The following is a 16,693-nucleotide window of genomic DNA, read 5'->3' as shown; positions in this document are numbered from 1 at the left end:
GCTGGAGGAGAAGTGATGCCTTCAATGACACTTGTAAATTACAGTTTCCGGGTTGTAAACCATAGATGCAAATTGTAGCAGTCTGATTAATATTAATGAAAAACAATGTCAACGAAATTAATTGTTTTGGTAGATACTGTTATTTTAAAGACAACGTATTTACCAGGTGTTTAAGAGGCATGGAAGTACTTTATATTTTATTTAACAACATTTATTGCATCGTATTATTGCTATTTGTTGTTGACAAGACAATAAATATCACTCCGACATTCCGGGTGTCCTATAAAGTCTGTCTTTCAGTCTAATTAACTGAGTACGCTAAATTCCTTTTTTGAACAAAGTCATTTGAAGGCATCAAAAACGGGCCGTGACAGCTCCAAATGAAATGGGCGGGGCAATGACTGCTCTCATATGCTGATTGGCTAAAAGTCTCGGTTCAAAAATGTTCCAGCCCTACTACATAAGTAGCAGTGGTGATTGTTTTTAGTGTATTTTGTCAAATGCCGTGAGACAGTGTTGCACTTACCCTGTGGTTTCTAATATTTTATAGCCATACATGGATTATTTTGGAACACTTTGTGAGCTTTTTCTTTTTTGTTTTATGTAATGACTCCCTCACTCTACAAATCTGAGGCAAAACTGTAAAACACTACTACTACAAATCATGATACTAACTACAGTATTACCCAGTAATCCAAAAATTCCTCCAGGTAAACCCTATCAGATATGTAACATGAAATTAGCTTTTTAACATTTAAATTGGTGGTGGTGGGTTTATAAATTAATCCACAAAATGGTAAATTTGAGACACCAACACAAACTTTTGTTTGTACTAGTCACACCACAGTATTTTACATATATCAAGCCTTCAAGGCCACCTCTATTTCAGCTCTGGAAAGCCTTATGTCTGGTACATAGTGACAATAGGATATGAAGCTGTGCAGTGAGATTCACGTTATTCTGTGATTTTATTCCCATAATGGAGTGTTACTGTTCCTTTGTCAGGTATGCAGCCTCTTCTCACAATAATGTAACATGTACTCCCCACCACTTCTAAAGCACTGAAGAAAATCAAGACTGGACAACTTATTTGCATCCAAGTTTATTTTGAAATTCCCTACTCCCCCTGTACAAGAAAAAAAGGACTTTCCACAAAGGCAGCAGTGAACTGTCAGTGATAGTACTTTTCTAGGGAAGGAAAAAAATTATAATCACAGTGTCTTCTTTTCTTCTTTTAAATACTACTGCTGTCATCTTTGGCTGGGTTTCGGCAGACAGCTTTCTGTCAGGCCAAATTCCTTGTAAGCAAAGGTTGAAGCCAATAGAGCGGAGCTGTGGGCTTTACATTTTACAGTGCCAATGCAGGAATGTTCTGGACTGTATACCTCTTCTTCATTAACACAAAAGAAAAAAAACAATAAAAATTGAAATAAAAATAACAAGCTGTTTGTGTTCACAACACAAACAAATATTACCGCCTGGGGAGATAGCGACAGTATGTCGAATTTCATAAAATTGTATAGACAAAAAATAAATCTACAAAAATGGAGCTAGGTAAATATTACACAACAGTAAACATGTTTTTCTTTTTTTCCTTTTTTAAACTCTTTTCTGTCGAACCTCTACACAAAACCAAAATTCTTGGTCTTAATGGCTAGCAGGAGTTTCTGTTTGAGTATCTGTTTTGAAGAATAGAGTGGCACGTAGAGACGTGAGATGCAGGTATTGGCTGTGGGGAGGTGCTGGTCGTCTGGAGGCCGGATGGTGATGGAGGGCATTGGCTGAAAGCCCTCCTCGCTGGCTGGCAGAGACGGGCTTGAGGTCCAGAAGTACACCTGAGGACACAGAAAATAATCAGTCACATTAGTCACCACTGTATTCAAATTTTACAAAACATTTGTAATGTTTAAGTCCTTGTTTGGGCAACAAGAGAGAGAGAGAGGCTTCGAACAAGACTCAGATTACTGAATACGTTCTCACTCTTGGGTGCAGTTCACAAGTCCCAGTCATGACAAACTAGACTAAAAGCTGCAAGATGCAACACTTCCACCACCTTTTCCATCACATGCATGTCACTACTGCTAAAGGCATTTTCAGTGCTTGAAGTGTATTTTACTTGCACATACTGTTCATAAAAATAAGGTTGACACCATAGAAAGAGTTTCAAATAATCTTTATATCTATTATTTAGCTCCCTGAAACATTTGCTGTTGGTGAAACGATGGCAGAACAAAAAAAAGAGAGAAATGAAACAAAGAAATGAAACTTAACTGAAACATTAAACTGCTCTTGTATTGCTCATTTACCATTTTGAATGTACAGTTTCAACAGATGTAACCATTGCAGACTAAAGTGGAGGTCGTGTGTAAGACGGTTGTGCAACAACATGTCAGCATAACATGCCTGCACTAAATAAAGGTTAGGAGTCTTACAGCCCCACTAGTGGCCCCTAAAAGCAACAAAACCAGACTGAAGTGGTTTGGACTGACTGACTGACAAAGCACTTCCTTGAATGAAGGTACTTATGACCTTGCACTTTTGCAAGCAGGGCTATAAAAAAAAAGACAAGCACTTGGCAAAAACAATAGATTTACTGCAAGATTTATGGGACAGACGTAAACAGACAAAAAAAAAAAAACATTACTGTAAAACAAGAGATTGTATACAATAAGCAAGTCAGTAAAGTATATGAGACATTTTTATTGTTTCCACAGTTTTAGAAAGAGATTTAAGGACTGATGTGGCTAAACTCATGGAGTCTTGTGGATTGTTCTTCAGCATTGGAACCATGTAAAGGAGAAGGCTCTGCATGATTAAAAGGTTTAAAATAGCAGCTTTTGAAAGATAATTACAATGAGAAGAGACTTACCAGATCTTGCCTCTCAGTCATGCTCATCTTCTCGACTATGGACCAAAACCAGCGTTTAAACTGCAGTAGTTTGTCAGCATTTTCCCCTGTTGGATGAAGAACAAGTCTTTGCTTACTATATTAAAGCAATAATGTACAACAGTTATTCTTTCATTACTGAGTAAATGCAGGAAACAGAGATACGACAGGACAATAGGACAGATGCAGACAGAGCAGCCGTACCAGACTCGTCATTGAAGGAGGTAAAGCTAATGAGCATCTGGACGTTGACTTCTCCACAGCCGTTGACCAGCAGCCTGAAGTCCTCGGCCGTCAGGTCCTCCAGGGCGTTCTTAGGAAGAACATCCAGCAAACCCTTCCTCATCGCCTTGGAGGGACATAGACATAAGTCATAATTGGTGTGAATACACACTTTGGTGATATTTGTCACAAAAAATATTAGTATGTGTTCCAAAAAATGGACAGACTTCGAGTTAAGGTTTGGTAGAACACTAAAATAAAATATCTGAGTATTCAAAGCCAAGTAAAGAAAGCAACATTTTTTTTTCAAAGAGTTTAACTCACGTGGAGAGGCTGCTCAGCCACCACCAGCATTCTGTGCTCTGCGTACTTCCTCACATACTCGTACACATTGAGGGGAGTTACTGGCATGTTGACCCCACCAGACAGAAGCTCCACCTGAACCAGGAAGAACACAACGTCAACAAACAATGACATGAACAGAAATGTCAGAGTACATATTCATCATAAATCTTTCCAATATGGTATTGAGAGTATTCAGATTCTGCTTTCAAAAGCTGTTTTACATGCTCATTTACCCTATTCATGTTGTGTCATGCAATTATGAATTTCACTGAAACAGAAAAATGGGCCAATCACAGTGGTTGATCTTCCTCATAGATTATTGATCATTTTTATGAGGATACCTTGAATAAGGACAGATGAATCTTTAGATGTCATGATGACATTCAGTGATAAAATCTACATATGGTCAGTGCTGGCCATTACCTGTCCAGCCCCTTCCTCTTTGCAGAGGTCAATGGCGAAGGCCAGGTCCATGGCAGCAAATACTGCCTCTGCTTCACCAGCCTGTGAATGGCGGATAAGCTGCCGCAGGCTCTCATACATGACTGGGTCAAAGAACGCAAAGTCATGCCAGTTCACCTGCAGTGACGAACAAAGAGTAAGTACATTTAGCAACTTCTCTATGAAAAAGGAACAACATCATGTAGCAGGGTTTAACGGAAGTTGCAAAAACATTTGAAAACCTGTTTTCTCTTACCTTCCTCCCAAGCAGGACCTTGATGACATGTCTGTTCAACGTGATTGGACAGAGTTCATTCTGCAGCAGACACAACCCCAGTATTCTGGAAAACAGTGAAATATTCATTTTTATATATATATATTCATATAAAACGTTATCTAACTACACAGGATCCTCTTCTTGTTCGATTCATTACCTGCCAATGTTACGGAAGCAGTTGAGTCTGGCCTCTGTGTTCTTGCCGGGCCGAGGGGAGTAGAAGCCTCGTTTGCCCGGCTGGTAGAAGAGAGGAGCGTTGTCGTCCCCATCATCTGGGTCGTCCAGCTCCATGTCCACCACACTGCGGGTTGAACCATGGCGCTTACGGTTCTCCTGCTGCTACAGCCACACAAAAGGAAGGAGCAGAGGACTGTGTTAAGTGTGGCAAGATGGGCAGTCGTGAACAGAAGCATTCAGCTAATTTTAAATCTCAATTGTTCCAGGATAATGTCTGGCATAGTCAGAAATGAAATAAAGAACTCTATATGGTGAAGTAAAGAGAGGAAAATGGAGAATTGAATTTACTTGTGCTTTCTCCGGAGCCTCCAAGAGACCCAGGTCCAATATACTGTCAGCACCATTTTCCCTGAGGAAGACAAGAGACACCAGAGATTATAGTTAGTTTGTCAAACTGCAGTGTGGAAATAATATTGATATCTTTCTGTTAAATGATAAATGATGATTAAATGATATGTTAAATGATGCACCATTCATGATGCATGTAAGTTCACTGGCTTTGAAGTTCATTTTATTGTCTAAAGCACAACTCTTCAGTGTCACAGGCATTGAGAGCAGGAACCTGTTTCTCAAAAGCATCTTAGAGCGGAGATGATCTCAGCCTAATTGACTCATAATGGGACTAAAATCGTGTTATTCTTAAAATGCTTTTGGTAAACAGGGTCCAGAATAATCTGTGTTCCACTACAGTGAAAAGAGCTGATGATGGTCGCTGTCTTTAACATGTGTGGCTGTATCAGTGGTCAGGGTAATTTACCTTCCATGTGCAATGAGGAGCTCCATAGCCTCTTCCACTCTGGCTCTGAGAGAATCCTCACTGGCCAGCAGCAGCAGCAGCTGAGCAGGGGACAGCTCCAGCAACATGCCTGTGATTTTACTGGCAAACGCCTGAGGAGACAAACACAGCTGCTCAGAGTATGGCCAAGGAAACATACAAAATCACTCAAAAACTTCATACAGGCCTATCAATTGTTCTGGTAAGACACTTGACTTTTTTTTTAATTAAAACTTTGATTTGTGGTCAGCATTTTTTGCTATATAATATTGGTAGTGACAGAGTCTGCCATACCTACACTGGATTTAGATCTCTGACCCTAGCACGGGAAATTCAGAGGAGACGAGGCATGCATGTTATCTGGCATAATTCTATCTCATTGATAACAGCCTCACCATTTACACTTCGCTCTCTTTACAGTGTCACAGCTGTATAAGTCACTGCTAATGCAAATGCCACCACAGGAAAACCAACGTGTTTGTCACAGCAATTAGCACTGACGGTTATCAAAAATGTGTCTACATAACAAGATAGTGGTTGTTTTCAACTTTTTTTTTGGTCAACAGATCATTTACAATCTTTAGAAGAGTGTAATGGAATGAGAAGCAGCTACAGTGAGCTGTTAGATTAGGAGCTGCAGGCAACAGGTTGCACAACTCCTACTCATCTGCAAGGTAACCTACTTTCACAGTGCCCTGCTGTCGTGTGGAAAATGGATCGCCCTGTTTGCAACATTAAAATCAGATTGCAGCTGTTATTATTATTGACTGACTTTATTTAAACTATGTAAGTTTGTTTGGTTGCACCATAAACAGATACATTTGTTGCTCTTCTGCTGTGTTTCTGACAAAGTAGTTGCTCAACGGATGTTTTAAACCGCACTTGCCGTTACTACAGTAACCTTGGGTGTCGCTAAGTCCACCAGGACTGAGGACTCTTAAAGATTACAACAGAGACTTCACACTGGTCTCTGTTGATGATTGACTACATTTACTGCAATAAATGTTTACAACTAATCTAAGTGTGTTTTCACTCATTTGAAAATGTATGTGGCCTGATGGAGGAAAGATCTAAATCAGTTGTCTCTTGACATGTGAATGTGCAAGCCCAATTTCACACAACTCTGGTCATTAATTGTCAAGAAAATTTGTTTAGGTAGTAAGACAGACTTTTAAGAGATGCATGTTTTTATTACCGGTTGCATTGCATGAACACGTGGGTAGAGCCTTTCCCCCAGAGCTTGTCTGTGCGCAGGCAAGGGGTCGGGCTCGTCACTGGGGTTGCCCTCTGACGAAGGCCTAAAAGGCCTGGTGTCAATGGACAACTGCCTCCTTGAGTCTCTGTAACACACACACACACACACCACACACAGGTTAGCAACAGTGTCAGTCTTAGATGACAGAGGTTTTTGTTTATTTTAAAAAGGGAAATATATTAAGCTAGAGTTTACCTGTCTCGGTCTCTCCGAGAGCCCGCTCGAAGCCCTCCACTTCTCCTTTCTCTTTCTCGGTCTCTGTTCCTCAAACGCTGCATTAGATCTACACATACACACACACACACACAAAAACACCGGATAGAACAAGTTCACTTTGAAGTGTCATTTGTTTTCATGTAAAAAAGTTTTTTTTAACTCATGTGATAACTGTTAGCATCACAAAAGTACCACTGAATGCAACAATGAAATCAAGTTCCATAATACAGTATAGTTTCTATGTATTGTCATACTTGAATTGTAATCGTGATGACACGTACTGCTGGCCTGCATGCCCTTGCTGACACTCTGAACGCAGTCCAAATTGGGCAGCTTATCGTTGGACAGGAGGGCCAGGGCGATGGCCGTGTAGAAGCTGCGGGCCACACCACTGCCCTCGCCTGGTTCATCTTTAAAGGTGACTTTCACCCGATGTACAGCCATGGGTGTGGTTGTGCAGCGCCTGCCAAAGTGCGTATTTAGCTGACGCATGGTCTGCTGTATTAGCTGGTCTCGATCCCGGTCCACCTCCAGGGCCAGGTCACGAGACTGCAGATTCCTCAGCTTCTCCATTTCCCGACGGAACTTGGATTCCTTCACCTCAAAGCCGCCCAGCTCAGTGAGGATCTGGGATAATCAACAAAGAGACAAATCATTATGAGCCATCAGCCCAAAAATATCATTATAAGTTATAACTCCATTATGCAATTTTCATTTTAACACTGAATCAAATGATTCATTGTAATGTGAAAGAGGTGCTAGTCTGCAGCTCTTCCCAACTCTGAGCCATTTTTTTGGCAGTCTTGGAGAGTCTGAGCAAATAAATCTTTGGTGAGGGGTTAGCAGACCAGGGAAAAGTTAAAAAAAAAAAAAAAAAGTAGTAAATACTGTAGTAAGAAAGGCCACCAATGCCCATATCGCCAAGTATCTGCTGGTGTGCATGTAAACTTAGGCAAATCTTTGCCAAAGACATTCATATCCTGATATAGAATTACAAGAATATAATATGAAATACCAAAATTAATTGAGGTGACATGTTCAGTGTAGAAATTAAAACAATAATTTAGGAATAAACAGAAGAGTTATGTAGAGACTACTGCATCTTGGTTTGGATGAATGCTGAAATAAACACGTACCGATCCAGGCTCAGCTCCGACATCTTCCATGAAGACGCGACCAAAGAGCTCTAGTGACAGACGCCAGCGGCCTAGTAGCATGTCATGTGAGATCATCATCCCCATGAAACTACAGTGAGGTCTGGGGACAGACAGAGAGAGGAGATGGGGACACAAATCTTAATGCTATTTTATCAGCATATTAAAAAGATATTACAGAATAATAAAACATTTTTAGGTTTTCTTCAAACTTAGGTCATGATCAGCAACATATGTACGAACGTATGTATTTCAGTTTGAGGTACAGACTGGTGTTTGGTACCTGAATGATGGGAGAGGGGGTCCATCACTCTCAGTGAGGCCAATCTCAGCCAGTAGGCTGCTCTTCAGCTGGGCAGCGAGGTCATGGGGTGAAGGACCCGGTTTTGAGGCCTCCAGCTCCTGCTCTGCCAGTGACTGGTTCTCAGTGCTCCGCTGGCCAGTTTCCATACTCATCACATTCTTCAGGTTGGCTGAGTAAGACATCTTAGTGGGCAGGATCTGTTTTCGAGGGGTTCAAAGTAGTTCTTAAGTAATGTGAACAGATGTATGTCTTGAGATGATGACAGTGTGATGATGAAAGAATGGAAATATGGAAATGGGACACAGAACACAGGCTATGTTTTAATATCCACATGTATGACTGTAATCAAAACGACTACCCATTATATCCATCCTTTTTTCCTATTTATTATTTCCAGAGCTTCCAAAGAGCTGTGGAAACAGTGAATAGGACATAATGAATCCTGGATAGCTTTAACAGATTTCTATTTAAAAGTGTGGCATTCCTTCAAAATTCAAACATGTTAGTTATTATTAGTGGATATTAGAACACAGCTGCCAGCGTGTTTGTCCGATGAAGAGGGGTGGTATACCTGAGAGGGGGAGGGTAGAGAGGAGCCCATGTTTACCTCCAGGCAGTTCCTGTCCATGCTTGCCTCAGCCAGGCCTTTGGTTGCCATGTAAGAGGAGGAGTACAAGCCCTGAGAGGGACGACCGAACAGATCCTCCTTCCTGGCATTAGGCTGGAAGAAAAGAAGCAAAATGAGGTTGAGGCCACGAAGGCTGTTTGGCAGTTACAGAATATCTTTCTCTCAGAAACTGAGCAGTAATTCTGACCTGCAGGAGGTGGGGCTGGTCTGCCAGTGGAATGGCCTCAGCCAAGGGAACATCGAAGGGGTTGGGTGGGATGCAGCCCAGGAAGGTCATGGAGTCAGAGCGACGAAAGAAGGGGTGGTTCTGACCAGTCTCAGCTGGAACCGGGTCCTCATCCTTGTCCTGTAGAGTTGAACCTGGGGTGAGATAGAAACAAACCAACTTGTTAGCACAAACAATATATTAACCAAGCATTTCAATGTATTGACACTGACAGACAGTGTCTATTATTATTAGTATTAGTTATCTGACTTACTTTGATTGGTGTCCTCATCATTCTCATGTTCAGAATCCTCATTGTCCAAACCCAGTTCCAAAATCTCTCGATTCCTACAAATAAAAATAAAACAGAGAACAAATACTGTTTAAAACACAGGTACATGTAGTCATAGAAGTTTTTCACATTTTAAACAATGATTCATCAAACACCCTGGTATTTATCATTCTTGCCATTTGCTTTGTTAAGCAAGACACCAGGGTTTCTGAGGTTTGTTGCCATAGCGATCATGTGAAATTCTCTGCAGGTAATTCAGTTGTCCAGTGACCAAGACCCGTAACCATTAATGTTGCCCTTGTTTTCTCCATTTACCTCTTTCTATCCATCTGTGGGGTGTCCAGGGTGGTCTGCTGGTTCATGGCCTTAATCCAGTAGATGAGAGCCTGGAAAACGTAGGCCACATGTTTCAGCGAGCACACGTCCAGCACAGGAAGCACATCGGAGTGCTCATCATTGTGGGAGCGCATCAGTGATAAGGCGTAGTTCAGGAAGTCACCCCGCGCTGACATCATACCCTGGCGAGCTGTCAGCAGAGTGGCTGCTCTTCTAAAACAAATACAAAACACATACAAAACAAGTGAGAACATTGCTAACCTTACTAATGCAGGAAGGCACAAATATGGAACTAGCCAATTCTGCAAAGTGTGAAGCAAACTATTTTGAACACACGATGGAAAGTATTCGATTAGGACTGTAAAAAGTTGGCTCTTAAAGGAGTTCTTCCTGATTTCTTCTGTGGTTGCTTCAGGTCTTCTTATTAAATAACTACAGAGTATACTTGTGTTAAGGCTCTACGGATATTCCATCAAGACCCATTTTAACCAGTTCATATAACAGTTAAACAAATCAACTGATCAAACTAAGTAGTGTAAAAAAGAATTATTTTAAAGATTTTTTTTAAAAAAACTCAAAACGATTGATTTCTTTTACCTGCGTCCTTCCAAGGTGCGGAGACTGGCCTCCTCCCGAGCAGTCATGCGTTCCCTGCGAGCTGAGTGCTGAGAGGCGTGGAGAGGGTGACTGGGGTGACCCGGGTCTCCAGCAGATGACAGGGCCGAGCCATATCGCAACTGAGCCTCGGTGGAATCCATGATAGACACCATCCAGTTCCAGGTGGGAATCAGCTTTTCTTCAACATAGTTCTGTTTCAACACATGACAAACATTTTACTCTTATTCAATTCATTGGGCAGATGATGGATACAGTGTAGTTCAATATTTTATAGGGATGGAAATTTCTTGCGTTGGTGGTGCAGTGAAGTCTATTTTGATCACCACATGATGGCAGTGGATCTTACCTGCAGGTTGACTGCATCCTGGTAGGTCAGCTTCACAGCAGCAGGATACTGTGAGTAGACTAGATGGTTGTACTTCGGAATCAGACTCATAAGGTCTGAGATCTGCCTGATGACAATGCTGTAGGCCCGAGCCAGGCTGCTGGCAGACGTCAGATAGCTGCTGGAGTTGCTGGCCTCCAAAGCTGCTGCCGCTGCAGCAGCACTGGAGCTAATAGCACTGGAGCGACGCAGATTGGTAGGGTCAATATATATCAGGCCTGTGGAGCTCGCTGTGAAAGAAGACAAAGATCAGATCAGGTAAACTTAATATGTACCATTTCTGTGACATCATCTGGATCATAAACATACAGTAGACACTTAAGAATAAAATTCCACAATCAGACAAAGCTCCACTGACCGGCTGGTGTTGAGGAACTAGAGGGAGCACTTCCAGTGGCCCTTTGGCTGGGGGTGTTTCTAACAGCCCACTGCATGGAGCGAGGAGCCTGGGCTGCGCTGTTGGCGTGGGAAGCGCTAGTCGTCCTTTCCAGAGGCTCATCCAACAGGAACGTCTCCTGGTCGACATCATCGCTCTGACTGCTGCTGCTGTCAGAGTCACTTGAGTCGTTGGACTGGGAGTCGTCCTCTGAAAAGAAGGCAGGGACACTGCTGGCACCTTCAGAGAGGAAGAGGATAAGGGACGAAGAGAAAAGATAAAAGGCGACAAGTTTAATGGTTTGTGTGTTCGTCTCGACCCCCCTCTCTTTTGTCTTTCACAACAGATTTATCCAGGCAGGAGTGCGGGTTAGTGAATCACACCACTACAAGGCCAAACAACACTAATATGACAGTGAAAACACCGAGGCTTCAAGTCAAAACAACAGCTGCGCTCTCTGTTGATCAACTTGTGCTAAATATTATATGGCTTAGTTGTCTGCATTTTTTAAGGTTATTGGAAATTTCATTAGAGAGAAAGAACAGAAATGTCTCAACTGTACTGAATTTATTTTCTTAGAGGAAATGAACAACATTAGTAAGAAATACACATTTTAGATGGCCAGGGAGAAAAAACACCACACCATTTGGAGAAGCTATAAGTTGAATAGTTTGTTATTTGGATGAAAGAAGAAGACTACACTTGTGATGAAGGATAGTATTAGTTAAAAAAAAATGACAGACACAGTAACAGTGAAAATGTGAGAAGGGGACAAAACGGAAGAACTCTGAGCGGGAAACTGTGTATGCAAATTGCAAATTCACTCTTGCCCTGACATCTGTATATGCATTGAAGTAAAGAGGAGCTCATACCAAAAATAGGAAATGCCAAGGACACCCTACTGCCTGCAAATGAAATACATTGGGTATTCAGCCAGGAACCATTTTGTCTGCTGTATCATTAGCTCTCCAAACATAAAGCCCCACAATCCAAAATGCTGACCGTTAAGCACAAGTGACTTTGTGAGGACTGAATTAGTCTGTAATTCAAGGGAAAAAAAATACACCACAGTGCAGCAAGACAGAAATGCAGTTTCTATTTAGTAAGCAGTTGAAGCCTTACACAAATTTGGACAGATTTCAGTTTAAGGAGGTCAATAAGACAGGTGACCACATTTCCACAAAAAAAAAAACTCAAAAGGAACAGTGTATAGAAATTGAGGAGAATGTTTCATCAAGTAAAGAGACTGAAAAGAAAATCTAAACTGACATCTAAACTGCAAGATTAAAAACAGCTGTTGACCAACCTGCTTCAGAGCCAGCAGTGGCTGCTGTGACGACGCTCCTGCGGCCGCTAGCATTATCCTGATTGCTGTGGTTGCTTTCACTGTCACTCTCGGTTTCAGCTGCTGCCAGCAGATCCAGCTCCATGTCACTTCCTAAAAGAAGGAACAAAGACAAAGGGGATGCTTTAAACACTGTCGGCTGAGGTTTCAAGTTCAAGTGATTATTCACCAACGAAGTCACTGATCCCCTTGCACGCCGATAAAAAGAAGGGTTTGTCTCACCATCCTCATCGTGCTCATCATGCTGTCCTTCTGCCTCAGCGTTTTCTTCTCCCTGTTCCTCTTGGTCATCATGGTGGTCTTCCTCCCCTGCTACTCCCTCTACAACTTCAACCTGAGAGACAAACATAATATAATTAGATCCAAGAGAGAAGAAAAAAAACCTCACCAGATTTCAAGCTGAAATTATAGTGTAATTGGAGTAAACTAAATAAACTATAGAAATAAAAATATTCACCCTAATCTGAGTGAAATCTTGCTTTGTAAACATTTTGAGTTCTTGGTGGCATTATGCGTCTTTGCAAAGTCACCGACATGCACTGAATCACTTTGCACGCTAAGTGCATTATGGCCTTAATGATTTTATAACAAGGCTCCCAACCTCTTCAACATCTGCTGATACGATGTCATCCTGCTCCTCATCTCTCCCTCTGACGGGCTGAGACTGGCTGCTGCGCCGAGGCTGGGGGTTCCTGATGATATAAGAGGCAGCTGTCTGACTGGAGCTGGAAAAATGAAGCACAAGCCCAGAGTCATTATATGTCTTGAATAAGAAAAATCAAGCATCTTCTTTTCCTTTTGGCAATCTTCTCTCCAAGTAAAAAAATCAACAGACTGACTCAATAACTCACTGATACAATACATACACATTTTAATCATCATAATTGCCGAGAACTACCACCTGACAAGAAAATGGAGGTAACAAAACTAACTGACCTGCTGGATTGGTCAGGTGAGGGTCTTGGGGGAAGCGGTTCAACAGAGAAGAGTTCCTCACTGCCCTGAACAGCATCGATACTGGTGCTGGCCAAAGTAAATGGAGCTGTAGGTCTCGCGATGCCCATTCGCACTGGAACAATCAGTGACTCCGCCACATTACACAGCTCCTCCACAGCGTAGGGCAGCAGAGCTTGGAAAACACGTCGACATTTCCCAATGGGCTGGGGGATGAAGTTGCTGAATGAAGGAAATTGAGAGAATCAGTGTTATGTTCAAAAGACAATGTCAAAACTGGAGCCACATTTTGTAGGGCTGGCTCATTGATAACCACATTAATTCCTTTGTCTAAAACTTTACTTGAAAACCTTAATGCTGTGTGTTCTTACTTTTTCTTCTTGGATGAGGCCATCTCTACGCTGAGGATGACAAATACCCGGGCTACTGAGCGTAGGAACCTTCTGGTGACGTTGACCGCCTCCTCTCTCCGGCCAGGAGTGTACTTGTTCTGCAGCTCCTTCACCAGTGTACCCAGTAAAGTGTCTATAAACTAATACAAGAGAATAAAAACACCCACTGATGACCAAAAATACCATGCAAGGGTATGATAACACCAAAAAAAAAAAAAAAGAAAATGCATTACCACTGGTGATATTTAGGTGGTATTATGTGCTGTTTACCTAATCAAGAACTATTCATAATGAAGAATTTTTTGAACATTGTGTGCACATTCAGATGTAAATAAAGGAGCTGACAAAGGAATCAAATCAGAGAAGTAAAGATTAACTAGACTTACAGTGATGTCAGGAGCACACTTGACAATGAGGCAGTGGGTGAAACAGTCAAGGCGAATGGTGCCACTCTGCTGATTCAAGTATACCTGCTCTTCAGGCAGTAGGTGGGCAATTCTGCTGCTGGCACTGAGTCTGGAAGTATAACAAAATATACAAGTCTAAATAATGACTGTTAAAGAGCACAAAACTTTATACTTGTTGCCATGAGCCTGTAACTACATAAATCATGTTTGCCCCATACTGATCTGTTAAATAAGGTCAGTATCAACATCACTACAGTGCATAACAAGTAACATACTGTGAAAACTTCTGACAAAGAGGTTGTGCATTATCCCCTTTAACTAGGATATTGTTTTTGGAAAGACATATTGCTGTTGAGACTTCTGTGTGTTACTTTTTAAGTCTTTCAATCCCTTAGTAACAACTATAGCAGCTACACTCACGGGTCTTTATTCTCCTGAGAACCGAACATGATCATAGACTTGAGGGCATTCCAGTCCTGCAGGACTCTCTCCAGAGCCAGCTGAGCAAAGCGAGGAGGTTCTAGGTCATGGTCGGGCATATCAGAGTCTAAAAGAGAGGAGAGGGCAATAGCATTTTATACACCAGACACCTAGGGCAGAATATTTTAAAGACTGCAACCAAAACCACATTCATAACTGAAAAGAGATAGCAGAAAAATAAATTCATATGAATGTTTGTAAGATTTATAGACCTGTAGTCTGCAGTGATGGTTATTGGCAGGTAAAATGTCAGAATGATGGTGAACCTACCTTCTGCATTAGCAGCCTTACGATTCCTGTCCTCTCTGATGCGAGGTGGTCTGTACTGACAGTGCTCAACACTCTGCCTGGCTACAGTCTGCACCAGGAACAGTAATATATGCTCACCCCTACAGATGGGAGGGGGGGGGGGTAAACAGAAAAGTCAGAGTGATTTTTTGCCATTCACACACACTAGAAGCTATCATTTATATATTCTGTAAAGGGTACTGATTACCCTGCAAGGACTACAGCTACTTGCCTATTAGGGAGCTAAAAAGAAGGAAGTAAAGTGGAGATGGATGGTCTTACCTGCTATTTGGTGTGGTGACCAGGTTAGTGGTGGTGAGTAACCTGTACAGCAGATCCAGACGAGCAGCCTTCTGGCCTGCGATCAGCGTTTTACACTTACATTTCTCCCAACAGTCACAGTATGCTGTGGGAGAAGTCCTCTTCAGCCTGAGGGAAAAACAGTAGTGACACCAATTTACAATCATCCATGTGACCTAGTTTGAAATACAGAATCAAGAGCAATAGTAAGACATATACGAACTTCTACAAAGCTTTAATATCACCACACTAAAAGCTAGGACTTACTTGCAGTCATGTCCTTTGTGACACACCCTGGCACACTCAGTGCAGCAGCAGAGGGACTCCAGCAAACCACAAGTCCGACACTCAAAGATATCCTAAATACAAAGTCAGTGTGATGAAAAATGCCAGTGTGCCAACTTTCTATTGAACATTATTAACAAAGACCATCTCCAATACTAGTGAGGTTACACTTATGCACAGAAACAAAGCCCAGTACCACTTAATATTATCAAAGTTGGCCTGTGTATTCATGTCCTCTACCTTGGTGCCTGCTGGCAATGTTTTATTCTGCTGATTTTTTATGCTTCAGTAAGCAGCAGTAATTAAATTAGAATGGAAAAACGCACTCTTTTTATCTCTTTTTTAGGCTAATCAGGTTGTCAGTTACATAACTGTCTTCAAAGTTAATATTATTAAATAAATGTCCGATCCTTAATTGACTGCTGTGAACACGTGCACAACACACTTTTTCTAGCGATGAGAGTTTTTCCTCTGATTTTCAGTGTGAGGGCTGACCTGGTTAATGTGCTCAGCTCCAGTCCAAGTGAAACTGCAGGTGTCGTTGCAGCAAAGAACATAGAGGGGCGAATCATCTGGGTTGGTCCCCAGGGGGCAAATCATTTCCATGAACACGGAATCTGCATCCTCCTTCTCTGCGATGCCTGGGTCGCCCACTGTATTCAGGACATTTAAGGGAGAATATGGAAACAGGAATGCCAGTTACAACATGATAGTTAGATGCTGAAAACAGGGCAGAAAAATAGGTCAGGATTCACGTAACTCATGGATAACCTCCAATGTTGCGACTGTTATCTAACCAGTTGAAATTACACCAGATTCACGAAAAGTATGTCGTTTTCTCAGAATGTGTTCACAGGGGAGGTGGCCGGTCGGTCATGCAAACTTCATTTCTGTATCTACCCCATTCTTAGTATCAGGACCACATTACCATACATGTATAGCATATACTGCATGTACATTATAACAAGGGAAGCAAGCAGTGCTGACATTTAAGTATAGGTTTGTAAGTCAACAGTCTCCCTTTAAATGACAACCCGGCTTACAAGGGAAGGCAGAAAGCTGACTAATTAACTTACCCTTGGCCATTTTCTGAGCAGCCTCCAGCACAGTGATGGCTGCCGGGTAGGCTCTCCCACTGACTGCCAGCATGAATGGGGTCATTCCACGTGCATCCCTGTTAAACAACAGCAATAACATTATACACAAGCACTTTAGAGCCACAGAAGGGCAAATAAAGAAAGAATAACGGATAAGTCAGGACTATCCAATGTAAAAGAAAGAGTATTTTT

General features: G+C 41.9%; 1 protein-coding gene across 8 annotated transcripts in view; it reads right to left on the bottom strand.

Moving 5' to 3' along the window:
• Positions 1-1,086: 1,086 nt before the first annotated feature.
• Positions 1,087-16,693, bottom strand: part of ubr5 (ubiquitin protein ligase E3 component n-recognin 5) — a 34,399-nt gene continuing 18,792 nt past the window's right edge. For 3 of the 8 annotated variants that reach the window (XM_067602390.1, XM_067602392.1, XM_067602397.1), the window contains 33 exons: positions 16,481-16,578; positions 15,900-16,057; positions 15,387-15,478; positions 15,102-15,248; positions 14,802-14,920; positions 14,472-14,598; positions 14,031-14,160; positions 13,624-13,784; positions 13,235-13,474; positions 12,900-13,023; positions 12,521-12,632; positions 12,260-12,391; positions 10,936-11,193; positions 10,539-10,807; positions 10,172-10,383; positions 9,554-9,787; positions 9,221-9,294; positions 8,929-9,101; positions 8,685-8,834; positions 8,093-8,310; positions 7,792-7,912; positions 6,910-7,282; positions 6,635-6,722; positions 6,380-6,524; positions 5,167-5,297; positions 4,698-4,758; positions 4,330-4,511; positions 4,152-4,236; positions 3,878-4,033; positions 3,434-3,547; positions 3,092-3,236; positions 2,870-2,955; positions 1,087-1,835 (listed from right to left, as the gene is read on the bottom strand). In XM_067602390.1, coding sequence (XP_067458491.1) covers positions 1,623-1,835; positions 2,870-2,955; positions 3,092-3,236; positions 3,434-3,547; positions 3,878-4,033; positions 4,152-4,236; positions 4,330-4,511; positions 4,698-4,758; positions 5,167-5,297; positions 6,380-6,524; positions 6,635-6,722; positions 6,910-7,282; positions 7,792-7,912; positions 8,093-8,310; positions 8,685-8,834; positions 8,929-9,101; positions 9,221-9,294; positions 9,554-9,787; positions 10,172-10,383; positions 10,539-10,807; positions 10,936-11,193; positions 12,260-12,391; positions 12,521-12,632; positions 12,900-13,023; positions 13,235-13,474; positions 13,624-13,784; positions 14,031-14,160; positions 14,472-14,598; positions 14,802-14,920; positions 15,102-15,248; positions 15,387-15,478; positions 15,900-16,057; positions 16,481-16,578 — 5,128 coding nt within the window. In that variant the 3' untranslated portion in view covers positions 1,087-1,622. The remainder of the gene's footprint in view (positions 1,836-2,869; positions 2,956-3,091; positions 3,237-3,433; positions 3,548-3,877; positions 4,034-4,151; positions 4,237-4,329; positions 4,512-4,697; positions 4,759-5,166; positions 5,298-6,379; positions 6,525-6,634; positions 6,723-6,909; positions 7,283-7,791; positions 7,913-8,092; positions 8,311-8,684; positions 8,835-8,928; positions 9,102-9,220; positions 9,295-9,553; positions 9,788-10,171; positions 10,384-10,538; positions 10,808-10,935; positions 11,194-12,259; positions 12,392-12,520; positions 12,633-12,899; positions 13,024-13,234; positions 13,475-13,623; positions 13,785-14,030; positions 14,161-14,471; positions 14,599-14,801; positions 14,921-15,101; positions 15,249-15,386; positions 15,479-15,899; positions 16,058-16,480; positions 16,579-16,693) is intronic. The other 5 variants (XM_067602391.1, XM_067602393.1, XM_067602394.1 and 2 more) reach the window with 5 other exon arrangements.

The sequence above is a fragment of the Thunnus thynnus genome, chromosome 10 (assembly GCF_963924715.1).
Source record: "Thunnus thynnus chromosome 10, fThuThy2.1, whole genome shotgun sequence".
In the NCBI taxonomy this organism is placed as follows: domain Eukaryota; kingdom Metazoa; phylum Chordata; class Actinopteri; order Scombriformes; family Scombridae; genus Thunnus; species Thunnus thynnus.
The sequence above is the reverse complement of the archived record's forward strand: the minus strand, read 5'-3'. Positions and strand labels throughout refer to the sequence as shown.